The sequence below is a fragment of the Nematostella vectensis genome, chromosome 5, assembly GCF_932526225.1.
Source record: "Nematostella vectensis chromosome 5, jaNemVect1.1, whole genome shotgun sequence".
Lineage (NCBI taxonomy): Eukaryota > Metazoa > Cnidaria > Anthozoa > Actiniaria > Edwardsiidae > Nematostella > Nematostella vectensis.
Genome location: NC_064038.1, coordinates 10411789 through 10430965, shown reverse-complemented (window position 1 = coordinate 10430965; position 19177 = coordinate 10411789). Strand labels below are relative to the sequence as shown.

Sequence of the window (19177 nt, the reverse complement as noted above, 5' to 3'; positions counted from 1 at the left end):
TTAACCGTTCATATTGTTAGGTTTGGTTTCCACGCAATAATAAAAATAACTTGTTTGAAGGATAAAATGACAATGCTGTTATAATCTGGGGAAGTCGCTAGACAAGCGGATAAAGAGAAAAGTCCTCCGATAAACATACCACGATAACAATAAAAGCAATGCCGACAATTTCGCAATTTGACGTATGAAGGCTGGCGATAGTGAGGTCGTCAAGTTGATAAAGAAAATTCAAAGGCGAATCGCTTATAAAGAGATGAAAACACCGTGGGGATCCACTCCGCGTTGTCGCTCCCACCATGAAGGTATACATGGCGTGTATTCTCGTGACGTTGCTACTAGCTTTAACGCTGGTAGAGGCACGGTCAAAGAGAGGTCATCGTCTGACAAAACGTTCAGGAGAATTCCTTCATGGCATTACTCCAGAGAAATTTGTAAGAAACGGAATTTTCTTCTTAGAAGCCGCTCGTGTTGGAGTCACGCAACTCCTCATGCCACCAAGCGCCTCCTTCGAACGCGTGGGTGTGGTCGCTCTGAACCAATCGCCGTTGCGTTGCTTGGTGACGGTGAGCGTTGTGTAACTCAAACACGAGTGGCTGCAAAGGACTTTGGAGACCAGGGAGGGAAGGGAGGACTTCTTTATCATCTACAACCCTGCCAAGAGCAAAACGTACCATACGGTTTTCTGTTCAATGACCCAAAATACTCGGCTACTGCACGTGATTTCAAACCATGCTCACGTATTCCTTTCCTTGCTCCTGGACCTCTTTTTCGTTCTGTGAGCACGAGATTTTATTCCTTAAGCACGATATTTTATTCTGTGAGCACGAGATTTTATTCTGTGAGCACGAGATTTTATTCTGTGGGCAGGATATTTTATTCTGTGAGCAAGATATTTTATTCCGCGAGAACTAGATTTTATTCCTTAAGCACGAGATTTTATTCTGTGAGCACGAGATTTTATTCTGTGAGTACGAATTTACTTTGGTTCGCATTAACACCCATGAAACAAATAGTGCGTAAAAATTCATATCTTCCAAAACAAAGTCTCTGTTTGCATATTGAGCTCCACAGTCAAACCAATGCTTGGTTTTGCAGCATTCTTGTTTTTTCAACGCTACTGAGTGCATTAACGCCTTCAGCAAAAGTGAGAGGATTGCTTGTAGGGAGGCGACCTTGAAGTGCCTGGAACGCAATAGTGCAAGGGAACTACTTCGTGATATTCTTCTAACCGACGAGCCACAATATAGTAATAAAACACCAGAACAGGCACAGCCGTGGGTAAGTGGAGGTACGGGAAGGGAAGGGAAGGGAAGGGAAGGGAAGGGAAGGGAAGGGAAGGGAAGGGAAGGGAAGGGAAGGGAAGGGAAGGGAGGGGAGGGGAGGGGAGGGGAGGGGAGGGGAGGGGAGGGGAGGGGAGGGGAGGGGAGGGGAGGGGAGGGGAGGGGAGGGGAGGGGAGGGGAGGGGAGGGGAGGGGAGGGGAGGGGAGGGGAGGGGAGGGGAGGGGAGGGGAAGGGAGGACTTCTTTACCATCTATAACCCTACCATGAGAAAAACGTACCATACGGTTTTCTGTTCATTCACCAAAATACACGGCTGTGCACAGGATTTCAATCTGTTCTTACGGAATTTATTACCTACTGCTCCGGGAGTCGTTTTTTTTTATTATTCTGTGAGGATAAGATTTTATTCTGTGAGCACGAGATTTTATTCCGTGAGCACGAGATTTTATTCTGTGAGCACAAGATTTTATTCCGTGAGCACGAGATAATTATTATTCTGTCAGCACGAGATATTATTCCGTGAGCACGAGAGTTTATTCCGTGAGCACGAGATTTTATTCTGTGAGCACGCGATTTTTTTTCCGTGGGTACGAGATTTTATTCTGTTAGTACGAGATTTTATTCTGTGAGCACGAATTTGATTGGGAATTCATATATTTTCTAAGTTAGCAAATTAACTTACTAGTACTAGTAAATGAAATTGGGGGCGAGAAAGTTTAGTGGTATTATTTTGAAATGTTATTTGTTGTTTACTAGTATGTTTTTTCCTATAAAATTTTAAAATTCTATAAAATTTCAAAATAATACCACTAAAATTTCTCGCCCCCAACTTCATTTACTAGTACTAGTAAGTTAATTTGCTAACTTAGCTAATATATGAATTCCCAATTTGATTCGGCTCACATTGACACAAATGAGACTAATAGTGCGCGCAAATTCATAACTTCCAAATACAAAGTCTCTGTTTGCATCTTGAAATGACATCATGAGCTCCATAGTCAAACCAATGCTTGTTTTGCAGAGAAAATGTCTTTCCGACGCTCGTGAGTGCCTTATGAACGCCAGCAGCGTCAAGGAGAAGTCTACCTGTAAGGATGCGGGCTTGGAGTGTGTCCAGGAAGTCTACAAAACATAAAATGAAGTCGCTCCAACCGACGCAACACAGAATAGAATAGCTCCGACTGATAAACCACACAAACCTGTTTTTGATAAAGCATTGTCGCTTCATTTGTGTCTGTCCCGCAACCTGTCTTTATTTACTGTAATTTATTGTAATTTGTAAAACAAGACGACATTCTTTATTAATAAATTAAATAAGAAATTTACAGTTCAAGACTATATTTTTGTGTTGGTCATAATTCTCTTTTATTGAAAACCTTACATATCTATACATCTTACATATCTGTTTACATCTTACACATCTGTGTACATCTCACATAATATCTGTTTACACCTTATTCGCTCGTGATGCGCGTGAGTTGAACTCGCCTAGTAATTACCTTTCGCTCGTGTTGCGCGTGAGTTGTACTCGCCTAGTAATTACCTTTCACTCGTGTTGCGCGTGAGTTGCACTCGTCTAGTAATTACCTTTCACTCGTGTTGCGCGTGAGTCGCACTCGCCTAGTAATTACCTTTCACTCGTTTTGCGCGTGAGTCGCACTCGCCTGGTAATTACCTTTCACTCGTTTTGCGCGTGAGTCACACTCGCCTTGTAATTACCTTTCACTTGTGTTGCGCGTGAATCGCACTCGCCTAGTAATTACCTTTCACTCGTGTTGCGCGTGAGTTGCACTCGCCTAGTAATTACCTTTCACTCATGTTGCGCATGAGTCGCACTCGTCTAGTAATTAACTTTCACTCGTGTTGCGCCTGAGTTGCACTCGCCTGGTAATTACCTTTCACTGGTGTTGCGCGTGAGTCGCACTCGCCTAGTAATTACCTTTCACTCGTTTTGCGCGTGAGTCGCACTCGCCTTGTAATTACCTTTCACTCGTGTTGCGCGTGAGTCGCACTCGCCTAGTAATTACCTTTCACTCGTGTTGCGCGTGAGTCGCACTCGCCTAGTAATTACCTTTCACTCGTGTTGCGCGTGAGTCGCACTCGCCTAGTAATTACCTTTCACTCGTGTTGCGCTTGAGTCGCACTCGCCTAGTAATTACCTTTCACTCGTGTTGCGCGTGAGTCGCACTCGCCTTGTAATTACCTTTCACTCGTGTTGCGCATGAGTCGCACTCGTCTAGTAATTACCTTTCACTCGTGTTGCGCGTGAGTCGCACTCGCCTAGTAATTACCTTTCACCCGTTTTGCGCGTGAGTCGCACTCGCCTTGTAATTACCTTTCACTCGTTTTGCGCGTGAGTCGCACTCGCCTTGTAATTACCTTTCACTCGTGTTGCGCGTGAGTCGCACTCGCCTAGTAAGTACCTTTCACTCGTGTTGCGCGTGAGTTGCACTCGCCTAGTAATTACCTTTCACTCGTGTTGCGCGTGAGTCGCACTCGCCTTGTAATTACCTTTCACACGTGTTGCGCATGAGTCGCACTCGTCTAGTAATTACCTTTCACTCGTGTTGCGCGTGAGTCGCACTCGCCTAGTAATTACATTTCACTCGTGTTGCGCGTGAGTCGCACTCGCCTAGTAATCACCTTTCACTCGTGTTGCGCGTGAGTCGCACTCGCCTAGTAATTACCTTTCGCTCGTGTTGCGCGTGAGTCGCACTCGCCTAGTAATTAGCTTTCACTCCTGTTGCGCGTGAGTTGCACTCGCCTAGTAATTACCTTTCGCTCGTGTTGCGCGTGAGTCGCTATCGCCTAGTAATTACCTTTTACACGTTTGTGCATGAATCGCACTTGCCTAGTAATTAGCTTTCACTCGTGTTGCGCCTGAGTTGCACTCGCCTAGTAATTACCTTTCACTCGTGTTGCGCGTGAGTCGCACTCGCCTAGTAATTACCTTTCACTCGTGTTGCGCGTGAGTCGCACTCGCCTAGTAATCACCTTTCACTCGTGTTGCGCGTGAGTCGCACTCGCCTAGTAATTACCTTTCGCTCGTGTTGCGCGTGAGTCGCACTCGCCTAGTAATTAGCTTTCACTCCTGTTGCGCGTGAGTTGCACTCGCCTAGTAATTACCTTTCGCTCGTGTTGCGCGTGAGTCGCTATCGCCTAGTAATTACCTTTTACACGTTTGTGCATGAATCGCACTTGCCTAGTAATTAGCTTTCACTCGTGTTGCGCCTGAGTTGCACTCGCCTAGTAATTACCTTTCACTCGTGTTGCGCGTGAGTCGCACTCGCCTAGTAATTACCTTTCGCTCGTGTTGCGCGTGAGTCGCACTCGCCTAGTAATCACCTTTCACTCGTGTTGCGCCTGAGTCGCACTCGCCTAGTAATTACCTTACACTTGTGTTGCGCGTGAGTCGCACTCGCCTAGTAATTACCTTTCACTCGTGTTGCGCGTGAGTCGCACTCGCCTAGTAATTACCTTTCACTCGTGTTGCGCGTGAGTCGCACTCGCCTAGTAATTACCTTTCACTCGTGTTGCGAGTAAGTTGCAATCGCTTAGTAATTATCTTTCACTTGTGTTGCGCGTGAGTCGCACTCGCCTAGTAATTACCTTTTACACGTTTGTGCATGAATCGCACTTGCCTAGTAATTAGCTTTCACTCGTGTTGCGCCTGAGTTGCACTCGCCTAGTAATTAACTTTCACTCGTGTTGCGCGTGAGTCGCACTCGCCTAGTAATCACCTTTCACTCGTGTTGCGCGTGAGTCGCACTCGCCTAGTAATTACCTTTCGCTCGTGTTGCGCGTGAGTCGCACTCGCCTAGTAATTAGCTTTCACTCCTGTTGCGCGTGAGTTGCACTCGCCTAGTAATTACCTTTCGCTCGTGTTGCGCGTGAGTCGCTATCGCCTAGTAATTACCTTTTACACGTTTGTGCATGAATCGCACTTGCCTACTAATTAGCTTTCACTCGTGTTGCGCCTGAGTTGCACTCGCCTAGTAATTACCTTTCACTCGTGTTGCGCGTGAGTCGCACTCGCCTAGTAATTACCTTTCGCTCGTGTTGCGCGTGAGTCGCACTCGCCTAGTAATCACCTTTCACTCGTGTTGCGCCTGAGTCGCACTCGCCTAGTAATTACCTTACACTTGTGTTGCGCGTGAGTCGCACTCGCCTAGTAATTACCTTTCACTCGTGTTGCGCGTGAGTCGCACTCGCCTAGTAATTACCTTTCACTCGTGTTGCGAGTAAGTTGCAATCGCTTAGTAATTATCTTTCACTTGTGTTGCGCGTGAGTCGCACTCGCCTAGTAATTACCTTTCGCTCTTGTTGCGCGTGAGTCGCACTCGCCTAGTAATTACCTTTCGCTCGTGTTGCGCGTGAGTTGCACTCGCCTAGTAATTACCTTTCACTCGTGATGCGCGTGAGTCGCACTCGCCTAGTAATTAGCTTTCACTCGTGTTGCGAGTAAGTTGCAATCGCCTAGTAATTATCTTTCATTCGTGTTGCGCGTGAGTTGCACTCGCCTATTAATTAGCTTTCACTCGTGTTGCGCCTGAGTCGCACTCGCCTAGTAATTACCTGACACTCGTGTTGCGCGCGAGTCGCACTCGCCTAGTAATTAGCTTTCACTCGTGTTGCGCGTGAGTTGCACTCGCCTTGTAATTACCTTTCACTCGTGTTGCGCGTGAGTCGCACTCGCCTAGTAATTACCTTTCACTTGTGTTGCGAGTAAGTTGCATTCGCTTAGTAATTATCTTTAACTCGTGATGCGCGTGACTCGCACTCGCCTTGTAATTACCTTTCACTTGTGTTGCGAGTAAGTTGCATTCGCTTAGTAATTACCTTTCACTCGTGTTGCGCGTGAGTCGCACTCGCCTAGTAATTACCTTTCACTCGTGTTGCGCGTGAGTCGCACTCGCCTAGTAATTAGCTTTCACACGTATTGCGCGTGAGTTGCACTCGCTTAGTAATTACCTTTCACTCGTGTTGCGCGTGAGTCGCATTCGCCTAGTAATTAGCTTTCACTCGTGTTGCGCGTAAGTCGTACTCGCCTTGTAATTACCTTTCACTCGTGTTGCGCGTGAGTTGCACTCGCCTAGTAATTACCTTTCGCTCGTGTTGCGCGTGAGTTGCACTCGCCTAGTAATTAGCTTTCACTCGTGTTGCGCGTGAGTCGCACTAATCTAGTAATTAAATTTCGCGCGTGTTGCGCGTGAGTTGCGCTCGCCTAGTAATTACTTTTCGCTCGTGTTGCGTGTGAGTTGCACTCATCTAGTGATTACCTTTCACTCGCGTTGCGCGTGAGTTGCACTAATCTTGTAATTACCTTTCGCCCGTGTTTCGCGTGAGTTGCAGTCATGGCGGGAGGTCAATTCTAATGATTTCGGTCCTCTAGTATTTGCTCTAAAATTCCTTTCCTATAATGTCGAAGGAAGAGAATACACTAGACAGATAAGTGTAAAGACAACGGTTGTTAATTGTATTGTTTTCTATCTCACAATAAACCAGGCACGTTCCCGAGGGGGGAGGGGGTATGCAAAACTGTGTACGCGCCTGTAAACGCGGAAAACACTGCAGAGATAGTTGTCCCCCCCCCCCCCCGGTCTTCTGATGTAGCATAAATTTTCACTTAATCCCGTTAATATTGCCCCGAGCTGTCGTCCACGCGAGTGGAATATGACCTAGACTATGTAGCAAGCGTAGCTGGGGCGTAGCCATGGGGATGACCCAGTGGGCCCGCCCCCCCTCCTTGTAGCAACCAAAAATACAGTAAATTTAAAAGACATTATCTAAAATACAGGAGAAAGTACATTGAAGAGGTCTTTCGGGTCCCTTCTGTTAAAAATCCGAGGCGAGGGCCTCGATCAAACGAAAATAAGAGTCGAAGAGGGTCGGTGAGAGTCCCACACTTTTCTTTTACACGGCTGCGATCAAACGTTCTTTGAGAGTTGCTGAGAGTGTTCGAAAAATCAGCGCACGCTAGCTGCTCTCGTGTACGTAAGCGCTGTTCACGTGTCCTCTCAGAGAAAAAATGGCTGAGTTTTTAATAATAATTTGACTTCAGCATTAATCACTGCAACGGGGATTACACGTTAAAGATTATTTTTTGTGTGAAAAATGCTGACTGTTTTCCGCAATGTGCTCGGTTTACAAAGTATGAAGAAAGTGTTTCTGTCCTCGCTCATCTTTTCGCAAATCCAGTAAAGTGTTCTTTGCATAACAGCACATGGCGACTTAGCATCTACCAGGGAAGTAAAGGAAGCTGGGCCGACTTTATCCAGAATTGCAGCCATAGGCTGAATTACTCTGGATTTACATTACACCGGGTCTTATTCGGACTACTATATAAGGCGCACTGTGCTGTCACGCCGTTTACATGGATGAGAGAGTGTTAGTATTTGAATGCCCCTTTTGGTTATGCGGCAAGTACAGACGCTGAAGATGGACTCTGGCCTTCTTCACTGTTTTTTTAAAGTCCCACAATAACAGGCTGGTTAGCTAGGTTTTTGCTAGACGGGACTGCCATTTAACATAGTCATCCGAGCCACGAGGGACACACACTCCCAATGTAGAGAGCCAAGTTTTTACACCTATTCAATCCCACGTTGCCCCGACCTGTGTTTGAGTCCTGGTCCTCTGCCTTTAGAAGCGAAACCCGTACCACTGAGCTATGGCGCCACCCTCTAGGTGCAGGGATACCACCTAGAGTGACATATGGTAAGTCTGCCCGCCTCTTTTTATAGCTAAGCGCTGGGGCTCGTTTCTCGAAACACCCGAGAATTATCGGGCCCGAAAACGTTTTATTTCTTAAATTTGAAAAGTTGGCTAATTCCTATAAAATTTATGGTATCTGAATGTGTTGAAATATCGTCAAACATCCTATTTTACCATAAAGATTCATGTGAAGGATGATCCTCTTTATAGATTTATAGATTTTGATCCTTCCCGAACTTCTCGGGCCCGAAATTCTCATAGCTTAAATATTAAGAAATTTCTCGGGACCTCGCAGTCATCCAAGACTTTTCGGGTAAGTTTTTGGCTTCAGCAAAACTTCGAAAATAGCCCTATTGAGCGTAATCATTTGGAATACGAACCAAGAGGAAGTTCGAACTGTTCTAAAACATAAAAGCGGTTCTTCAAAAGAAACAAAAAAGTGAATTCTTTAGCACAAATGCAAAATAAAGTTTTTTCGAGAAACGGGGGCCCGGGTCTGCTTGCCCCCCCCCCCCCCCCCCCCCCCCCCGTGCTCACGTGCCTCTGTTACCAAGACACGTCTGCTCGACCTCTTCTGGATGTCATTTCAACGCTGCTTCCTCGCTTGAAGATCATGCCCTTTATAGCTTTTCTAAACTCGTTACTTCGGCAGCAGTATACAACAGGGTTAGCAGGTGACGTGAGCAAAACGAGCGTTCTTGACCAGGTTAACAGAGCGAACATCACAGTACTCGTACTGGGCTCCGGGTGGATTAAAACAGCCACCATAAAAGCAGTTGCAGACGTGTAGGACAGGAAGAACATGCCGACCACAATAGCTGTGGTCTTGGCGGCTTTATTTTCACGGATCTGACGTTTTCTTTCTTCTCTCGTCGCATTTGAACGCGTTAAAATGTTGAGGCATTTTTTTTTCTGGCGGATGCTGATGCGAAGAATGGCAGAGTAACAGAAACCAATCAAAATAGCAGAGATGAGTAGAGTGACTGCGCCAGTTATGTCCCTCATGAGCTTGTAAACCTGCAGGTTTGTCGTGTAGCCGAGAATAGTAAGAGCGAAGGCAGAAATAGCGATGAGCCATGACATTGTTATGACGACCATCAATGATCGCTTGGTGATCCAGATAGAGCTCTTGAGGGGATACTTGATCGCAATGTATCGTTCGAGGGTGATCGGTACGATGTGCGTCAGTGATGCCCCACAAACTAAAAACTGAACGCAACTATACGCCATCCCTACGTTACAATTTAGTTCGCCTTTAAGTTTAAAGTACTCTTCAGTTATGAACAAAGGTTGCGCCAGACAGCCTACCATCAAGTCCGTAACGGCTAGTGATGCTAACAAGATATTAGTGTTGGTTTGAAGTGAGTTCTTCCTCCATATACAAACGAAAACTAGCGCGTTTAGCAAGATTGTGAATGGGAAAGTTATTGAATGCGTGATAAGAGCTGCCTTGGACGATTTCACGATGGATGGAATCCCATAGAAACTCGTATGCCAAGGAAGCTGAAGTGGGCAAACTTTTTCACTGGAATTCATTATTAGTACGGAGCCAATTTATCGCTTGCACTTTTGATAAGATGGTGGCGCAGTGTTTAATCTGATAAACTCTGATGAGAAAATGCACAGACATCGCAATTTGTGTGGACGAATCTCATTAATACTAATTTCGTTGCCAGCTGCACACGGCTTTATTTCATAAGTGGAAAATTGCCCTATTTTATGTATTATAAATAGTGCGGTATTTATGAGACTTAAATTGAGCTCAAGACAATAAAGAAATTTAGAAGAAGAACTTAATCAGTGGTGTTTCACAAAAAGCTCTTAATACAAGTAGGGGGGGGGGGGGGGGGGGCAAGTAGACCAGGGAATACGAATCTCTTACCAGTTGATGTCAACTAGCTATAGCAACTACCTACGTAGCTAGCCTAAATATAATACCACTTCATAACAGCTTGCAGATCAGAGGAGCTAAAAATGAATGTTTTTCTTATGGGTGAATTGGACAGGGGCCAAAAAATGGCAAAATTAAAATTGTAAGGTCGTGTTAGCTTATATTTGATTGATTTTTTTGCATAGATGTTCCTTGTGTTTTATCAACCAAAATACGCTTTAGTATTTTTTGGTAGATAATCCGTTCTTGAGATATTGCAAATTGTAAGACTCTTGATTTGTCTGAAATTGAACAAATTGGGCGAAACTGCTACTTTTTTAATGATCTATGGCAACTTTGCTCAATCATATCTCAGGAAAGGATCATCTACCAAAAAATACTAAAGCTTATTTTGTTTTATATTATGCAAGGAACCTCTAGGCAAAATGAAAACAAAAGCTAACACAACCTTACAATTCTAATTTTGCCATTTTTTGCTCCTGTCGGGGGATTGTATTATATCCCCGGGCCGGGAAAACGCTTCTTACTCAATAATTTGTTATTGAAGAGCTAATTTGAAGGCTCTAGTGACACGTGCACGTTAAAAAGAAAATAATCAATAAAAGTATATGACTCAGTTCATAACAAAACAAAGTAAAATTCTTTCGGTTATTTCATCTAAATGTAACATAAATGGAAGAAACCTTTTTTTCTATAAAAGGATTATTTGCGGAGGATATGACATGTTCTAATGACGTCACGTTGTATCTTTCAGCGTTTTCAAACGCTTGAATTGATATGAGACTTAAATCATAATATTTTTGTCGAATATCACTTTATAAACTTGGTTGGTTATTCCGCATAATCTTGTAATATTGAAAACACGACCTTCGAGTGTTTTGAATGGCTTAAAATTCTCATCGATGTTCACTAGACTTGTCAATAGAGATAGCAAAACAAAAATAGCTTTTGAATTATCAGAAAAACGCTAACTTTGGACCATTGGCATTTCGGGCAACAGAATTGATTAAAAAAGCAAAAAACATCGCATTTACGCTTAGAACTATTTTCAAAAACTAGTTAAAGAACAAAAAGCACAACCAGCTTCATTACATCGCGGACAAACAACACGGAATTTTTACAACTGACATCACTAAAGTCTTAGTAGTCGAGCGTTTAGCCTCCTAAACGAAATTTAGGGTCCTTTAATCTGTGGAGGAAAGGAAGAAATTTTAGGAAATTAAGAAACTAAATCTCCCTCATCATTAATGCGTGAGAGAAATTTTGATCTATCAATTGATTTCGAGGGAATTTCGTTAGTAATCGTCCTTCAGAAAACAAAAGAATCCGAGGTGATCATGGTATTACGCTAATTATAAAGCATTGGGATTCACATATGCATCTTAGGAGTCGTTTACAAAGTCAGTAACGAGTTGTTTATATATTTCCCACAACCTGCGCACACTGCATGCGCAGTGGGTGATCTCGGACCTCTAACACTTGTACAAGGAGTTGGAGGAATGTTTTTGTATTTAAACAATTTTTATTGATCATTTCAACTTGTTACAAATTTCAAGTGTATCCTAAAAACATTGATTTTTGGGCATAGCTTAGACATAACTAAGAACCACTTACAAATAATGAACGGACATATGGGGGCCGTAATTAGCGTAGCGCTCAGCTAAAAGAAGAATTTATTTTCACTAAATATCATATGAAGAAAACCTTGTTCGTTTTGGGGGTCTGTTAGTGAGGAATCTTAGTTTCCTTTCAGAGACTTTCTCCATTGACTAAAGATGGTCACAGTCACTGTTTTCCTCTTCTGATTACAAATTACAAGAATCAGGCAGTTTTTCCAAATAAGCGTTTGGCAAAAACGACAATTTCTGGCTAAATTTTCTTGATATGCTTAATGACTCGGGAATTAACGTCACAACTCAGCAGGAATCCTGCTTTTAAATTTCCCGTTTTTCTTCAGCCCACGTACACGCCGTTATGTCTCTTTACCATTTGTCGCTGTTTTATTCATCTAAAAAAAATGATGAAAAAGGAGACTAGACACATCGGAAGCTCATATTAAATTAATTGCATTTTTCTTAAAAACATATCCTGGAGTGATAAATGCCTGAAATGACATATTTTCAACATTTAAATCCTTCCCTCCTCTCATGCGAAGTTGTTATAGGTTCGTTTGGCCTGTTGTTTTTTGTCTCTTTCCTTGCCCCCTGCACTAATTAAGAATCCTGGTGAAAATTGCCTTTTTTCTAATTGCCTTATTTTACGAACATCAATTGCGGGGACAAAAAGATTGAAGCTAAGGCAGGCGTTTACTAGAAACATAGATAAATAATATAATATAAGCTTGTCGCCTTTCTCTACTTGTTTTTAAACGCAGCCGTGGTATGGTTTCTTGTGTTTGCGGCGTCTGTTCGGAAGGTGGACAATACTCTTGCGTTGATCATTTCAATGAAATATTGCATTCAACTAAGCCTAAGTTCAAACATCGTATTATCTATGAGCAGTATTCAATGCAACTATGTGCAAATGAATCGAGTCGATTGTTTCATCTTCTTTTGCATGCATTTGCATTGAATACGGCTCATGGATAATACAACGTTTCACTTAGCCTAAGTGTTCTAACACACATAGGTTAACCCTAAGTAGGCTTCAGACCTATCCATCGGTAAAATCGGGTTTAAGCACGTTTTAAGTCTTTGACTGCAAAAATGATTGGAATGCAGTCAATCATAATAATCACGTGTGTAACGTGCATGCGCAATAGCAGTGTAACAAGTTAAACCGTTCCAACCTAAATTGGGTATTTCCAAGAAAGCATAAGATAGATATCTTATGTTCTCTTGGTATTTCCAAAATACAAAATTTCCGAGCTATTTACTAGAATCTGAGAGATGAAAAAAACAACTCCGAGAAAAATACTGTAAATCAGACGGATAAAAATATGATCCAGAGTGATTTATGTCAAGGAGAGCGGAGAATTTCGGACCTCAGCTATGAGCTCACTTTCATTCCGAATTTCGGCGGAGCGCAGCTTTGAGCTCACTTTTCATTCCGAATTTCGGACCCCAGCTTTGAGCTCACTCTTCATTCCTTATTTCGGACCCCAACTTTGAGTTAACTCTTCATTCCTAATTTCGGACCCCAACTTTGAGTTAACTCTTCATTTCGAATTTCGGACCCCATGCTCGAGGATCCAGCGTACTTTGCGGGCGCTCTTAAAGGTCACTACCGCAGAAGAGCCGCTGGAAAATAAAGCTGTTACATATCCCCATTGAGGGTCACGATAGCCTGCTCATTTGGGGTTATTCGAAAATGTTTTGTTTTCGAATGTTGGGAATTCTGTGACTCTGTAAACCTCGTTTTCCGGTTAAACATCACCCCTAAAAATCTATATACCTTATTCAGTTAATTTTCGCGACGTCAAAATTTCGCGATTTTGAGATGGCGATATTTCGCGACACTTTATTTTCGCGATTTTCATATCAGTCAATCTTGTTTTAAAAACTGTCGTTTTTCTAGCTCGCTCGGTCATTTCCTTATTAGTCACTACACACCATATTTGGGAGTCCCGCTTCAATCAATTTTTTGCTTTATTTCGCTCTGGAACTTTGTTAGTCGAGAATTTCCACGTAAGCTTGCAGGAATTCGTGTTTACTACGATTTTGCTGGCAGCCATCTTGGAAATGGAGCCTAGTCCCTATCGTTTTAGAATATCACAGGTCTCCCGCGCGCTCGCCCTAGGCTCTTTTAGACTAAAGCGTCTATGCTTTCAAGTAATACAAAGAAAAAAATGTTTATATTTTTTTGTCCAATTTATTGTGAATTGTCACAATAACAAAACACGCTGTTAGAAGAACATTTTTTACGCACTAAACAATGCACTAAATAATGAAACCTATAGATTACAAGGGAAGCAAGCTATAAATCATCTACACAAAGAGATAAAAAAAACGTCAAGATATCAAACTCAAACAGAAACGACTGGAAATTTAGAAACTAAAAAGTAGGTTGAGATGCGAGGACAAAAACTCATCAATGAATGAACGGCAAAAAAAACTCGATTGTATTTAATTCTCTTTTAATAAACGAACAAACAAATGCAGTAGATGCATACCTGTCAACTCTCCCGCATTAGGCGGGAGTCTCAAGATTTTGGACCCCTTTTCCCGCTCTCCCGCGTTGAGCTCCAAATATCCCGCTTTTTAGCGATTTTTTGCTTCTGAAAAACTATTTTATAGAAAATCGTCATTTTGCCTATTTTCTATTAAAATATTTGAAACAATAATTCACTTGCGTAGCTCAATTTATCTAACATCCTCGTGCGATCCATAGGTGGATTTGTACGTGAGAACTTTCCATACGTCAAACGCCTGCAAGGTTAAACCCACCCCTCCCCCAAAAAAATGCATATACCCCACCCCTCCCCCCGAAAAATTCTCAAGCCTTGAGATTTTCGGAGGTTGACAGGTATGTAGATGGTACTAGCATTATAATCCCTGAATAGTTCTAATGTTTTTTAAAGAAAAACTGCCAACAAGACTTGGTATATATGAGAGGGAATGCACAACAACCGCACAAATATGTACATTTACATTGCACCCTTTACCGTGCTTTTCTTGGCTCTAGAACAAATTCGAATTTTATGTTTACCCTTCTTCCCTCCCGATTGTAAGAACTGATTATTGTCGATAATTCGACTGTTCGTTTTGTAGAGAAATATCATTCCTTGAATGACTGATCAAATCCTGTTGTCAGTCGGTGTGATAAAACAAACTATTTCGCTTTTCCATTTTGGCAATCTGTTGTCGACTCGCCATTCACTTTAGGTTTAAATTAAACCCCTATCTTAGTGATAGAAGAAAGTTAGTCTTGGATCCATTGTTTGGACATTGTAATCATCTTTCTTTACCAAGTATTGAAAAGCGAGGAAATAGAAAAAATACAAGAGATATGCTCGTCCTCATCTTTACAAATCTACAATGGCAAGCGAAGTTCGACTGGAACCTCATCAAGTGTGTACAACTCTTGACGTCAGCCAATCAAAAATCAAAAAATTCCTGTAATTAATAAGCGCAAAGGCATTTTTAAAACCAAACATCGATAACTATATTTTGTTATTAAAGCTTATGTATTTCTCGTGGCATTGGTCTCTATAAGTGTCACGGCGTTTCCTAGGATCAGGCTATTTTTAGACGCGCGGATTAGCCAATCAGATGACAGGCGGGAAAAATTGGTGCTTGGACCCCTTATCAAATATTATAAGATTTTTTCTCAGACTGACATAATCTTTTTTTTTTGTACATAGACATGGTATCTATGGATTGTGATCCTCGGTTTCCTTTAGTTTGCTGAATGGTTCTTTATCATTGTGCCAATTGCGTGATTATTATTATGATTATTTCATCAGTCCATTCATTTCGTGTCAGTGATAGCACTCTGGAGTCCATTTTTAGTGTCCTAAGATTTGAAAGTGGTGAAAGCATCTCATATGGCCAAGCAAATCAACCAAAAGGATTTACAACGAAAAATAATATTTAGAGGAAGGATATAGAAATGTAAATCATCAATGTAGATGGTGCTAATAAAGTTACAATATAAATTGTTAAATTTTTTAGTGCACATGCCTAGAAAGTAATAGCAGTTCTAACATTCCATTTTGGTTTGAATGGGTCAAATAATATTTGACCAAGAGCTCTGCAAAGCCCTCCCATAACAACGTTAGGTAAACATATTCACCCTTTATAGCTACCAATTCCCTTGCCTTAGCTTCAAAATACCCAGTTTGTGGCTATTATTTCCTGGTTTGATAAGATGTTGAGAATCAGGGCAAAAGTCAATAGCTTGGACATATTTCATACTATGACTTTGATAACCAGGATTTACAAGCTCTGATTTGTTGGTGCCCTGCTTCAGTCAATGAAGAGAAAAATCTGGCTTTTCACCAAAAAAATGTCAGATTCACAGAAGTTGTGTTAACACCATGCCAAAATGAATGTACACAAAATGGGCCAAATAAGCCCAGGAAGAAAACCACTTGATAACTTCTATCCTGCTGGATCTTGTGGACTGTGTCAACAGTTAGGGACAAATACAGACTTTAAAGGGAAAAGGTTGACACCATTCGGAGGTGCTTTTTAATACACTATATTTTGGCAGGCCAATACCTGCAGTTAATATTAATAGTAAGAGGATTAACAGCATTTTTCCTTTTCTTAAGAAAATACCTGGCATTTTCCAGTTAAAAAACATAAAACAGTTCAAGGGGAAGACAGTAGCGGTAAACGCGTCTTGTTGGATCCATAAATTTCTGTATCTTTCCATGCGAGACCAGGGGAATCGCGATGGGTGAGTAAGGGATTCGAGGAAGAGTCGCCTAAATCAACAAAGTTTTGATAACATATTTTGCTTTCTACAGACTAAAAGCAGGCTATCTCAAACACCTAAGACTTCTGACAGGGGCTGGGGTAACCCCAATGGTCATTTTTGACGAGTTGGCACTGCCAGCGAAAGAGGTTGAAAATAAAAGAAGACAGAAAAATGGTAAGGAATAATACGTCTTTGTCTTTGAGTCTCCGCATCCCGGGATTCAGTCATTTACTTTCAAGTCAACATGTCCATATCATATGAGTTTTGGTTAGTTTATTATCCCTTTTTCAATAAACATGCCTATTTATTTTTAAGTAAGTTCTTTTAAATCGACCACCGTGAATGACGATCCCAAACGATTGCGCGTTTTTTTAATTTGACCTCTGGCTTTGTTGGATGAGTTATTGAGATTCAAACTTATACCATCTAAAGAAAAATTTTGCATAACACAGAGATTTATGGCACCCAATATTACCGGAATACATGGCCTTACTGAGGCAGAAAGAAAGCGACACTTAGCACAATCTTAGTCCATTGAATATATGACATTATTAACACATTGACCCCTCAACCGGCCTGTACCGGCTTTGGGAAGTACCCACAACCCAAAAAATTCATAAATGCAAACTAAACACAACAAGATGAAGATACTCAGGCATCATTAATATAAATGGTCTTACAGATATGCATCCAACCAAGGTGTTGGCATCTACTCTAAAGCCAAATAATAGCACAGGTTCTTTGACAAATCTCAAATCGAACAAGGAGAGAAAAGCAGAATCACCCCTCTCAATAAAACGCTCAAAATACCACACAAGGGAGAAAGATCAGCAAACACAGCTCAAGACACAAATAGATACCTTTATTCTGATCCTCCAGGTACATTTCCATGGCCTCAAAACACAATGTCCACTCCTTGAAGGCTTGTACAACCACGAAGATGTTTTTACGTATTGCAAAGCATTCTGGGAGATCCAGGGGAAAATTCACGAGGGGAGGGCCAGTCAACACTCCTCTCCCCAAAGTCTTTTCACCCCGAAGCCAAACAAATCAATTCCAGGTCATACAGACCCAGAATAGCAGTGTAAACAATTTTGCAATCAATTTGGTTTCAGAAAAGACAGCATTTAGGAGAGCTGTGGTGATTCATTAGAAAATTATTTTCTCATCCAGGCAAAGCCAAACAAGAAAAAATCATCATGAATCCACCTTTGCTTGCAAATATCCATAAGCAAAGCACTCAATTATGCCCCAAAAGACTTCATGATGTCCTGAGACACTCTCCTAATATGCTCATAGCTGTATTTTTGATGAAAAATACAAGCAACCATCAACTTGTGCTGGCTTCAGCACAACGACGAGGGATTAAAAGTGGGGACCGCAAAGCACTGTTGGAAAGCTTGGATACCGCTGACTAGGTGCAGCTGTGTTTGACTTTGACGGGCTGTATAAAACTCAGAATAGGGGGGGAGGTATCTGTTTTCAGTCTTTTTTTTGTAAATTTAGCTCAAAAAAAGCCAGGAGTCAATAGGTTAATTGTATTAAGCTATTAAGGTACACGGTATCGTGTGTGTGTTTTAATTTTTTTTTTCGATAGACAACCCTGTCCTGTTTTTAGCGTATATTGTATATTTATATCATGCTTATTTTTATTGACAGACTTGTGTATCTGAGAAAGTGCAATATGCTGTAGCCCCCTACAAAGCAGGCGCGCAAATTGCCTTCCTTATAAGATCTGGTATGGCAGATCCTGCTTTAAGTGAAGACTCGGACCTGCTTGCGTATGGTTGCTCCAAGGTATTGAAAATTCATACATTTTATTGATTAATCCAATTAAGATTCAGATGTCCCTTTAAATATTAATCCTATGAATTATAATAAAATTATATAGGGTAGGTGATCCATGGCTATTGGAGAACAGAAACATAACGACAAGTGTCCACAGTATTTTCCCTGGCCCCTGATGAAATGAATCTACCGTGAAGCATTCTGAAACAACCCATAATAATAATAATAATAATAACCACATTATGCGTACTACCTTATAAGGATACCGGATACAGAATACCAAGAAGTGCAACTAGAGGCTCATAAACATGTTTGATTACAATTATATAATTACAAGTACATTATTACCAACTTAACTTACCACAAGATAACACAATGAGCGTTAGGAACTAACAAACTACACTTAAAAAAAACGTAACTTTATAAAATAAAGTAACTATATAAAAAACGGTCTCCCTAATCATGATTAATAACAAAATAACTCAAATAATAAAATCACCCATATTCACTTCATAGGAAAGCATTCTAAGAAGAATCATAGAGGATGCAGATAAGGAAGAAGAAAGGAAAAGAAAAAAAGAAAGGAAGGAGAAAGAAAAAGCCAATTTGTTAAAAGCTTTGATATTAAGGAGAAAACACATAAACCAACAAGAACTCCAAACCAAAGAAGAACTAAGAAAGAAGCCAGAAGAAAGGGAGTCTTTTGAAAAGAAGAGATTATCGATAGACAATAAGATAATGAAAATAATTGGAAACAAATAAGGGAAATTATTATTTAAAAAAAAAGAGAAATAAACACATATACCTTATGGAATTGTGAATATACGTCATGAGATTAGCCTTGTCTTTGGATTATAAGTTAACCTTTCTATATATAGAGAGAAGAAATGAATGAAAATATGATAAAAAGAGGACTACTATATTAAAATCACGGATTGGTCAGAGGAACTTAAATAATAATACAGAAACTATATGTGTTGGGATCATAAACCAGTGCACAAACAAGTGCACATTACTCAGACTGACAGACAGGGTGCAGTTCTCTCGTATAGCAGTACACACTATACAAAATAGTGTTTGACAGAGACACTACATAAACAGCCTCAACACGAACATATAGCTGATAGACACTGAAGAGCATTG

At 41.3% G+C, this 19177-nt stretch overlaps 2 protein-coding genes across 4 annotated transcripts; one reads left to right on the top strand and one right to left on the bottom strand.

Moving 5' to 3' along the window:
- Positions 1-250: 250 nt before the first annotated feature.
- Positions 251-2619, top strand: LOC125563179. 3 transcript variants are annotated; one of them, XM_048728152.1, is made up of 3 exons: positions 251-431; positions 1096-1288; positions 2303-2619. In XM_048728152.1, exons 1-3 carry the CDS (start codon positions 297-299, stop codon positions 2326-2328), a joined length of 354 nt encoding a protein of 117 aa, XP_048584109.1. In that variant the 5' UTR covers positions 251-296; the 3' UTR covers positions 2329-2619. The 3 variants fall into 3 exon arrangements, with proteins under 3 accessions (XP_048584109.1, XP_048584108.1, XP_048584110.1); XM_048728151.1 differs by having other exon boundaries at positions 260-431; positions 1096-1278; XM_048728153.1 differs by having other exon boundaries at positions 282-302; positions 1096-1278.
- Positions 2620-8538: 5919 nt separating this feature from the next.
- LOC5503140 (histamine H2 receptor) lies at positions 8539-9528 on the bottom strand. Its single transcript, XM_001624193.2, has one exon. It carries the CDS (start codon positions 9526-9528, stop codon positions 8539-8541), a length of 990 nt encoding a protein of 329 aa, XP_001624243.2.
- Positions 9529-19177: the final 9649 nt, after the last annotated feature.

Bases quoted from the DNA above. Each gene is read 5' to 3' on its own strand.
- LOC125563179 (XM_048728151.1), top strand. From the start codon at position 297: ATGAAGGTATACATGGCGTGTATTCTCGTGACGTTGCTACTAGCTTTA. The intron at 432-1,095 runs GTAAGAAACGGA...TTGGTTTTGCAG, and splicing joins GCATTACTCCAGAGAAATTT to CATTCTTGTTTTTTCAACGC. The intron at 1,279-2,302 runs GTAAGTGGAGGT...CTTGTTTTGCAG, and splicing joins CAGAACAGGCACAGCCGTGG to AGAAAATGTCTTTCCGACGC.
- LOC5503140 (XM_001624193.2), bottom strand. From the start codon at position 9,528: ATGAATTCCAGTGAAAAAGTTTGCCCACTTCAGCTTCCTTGGCATACG.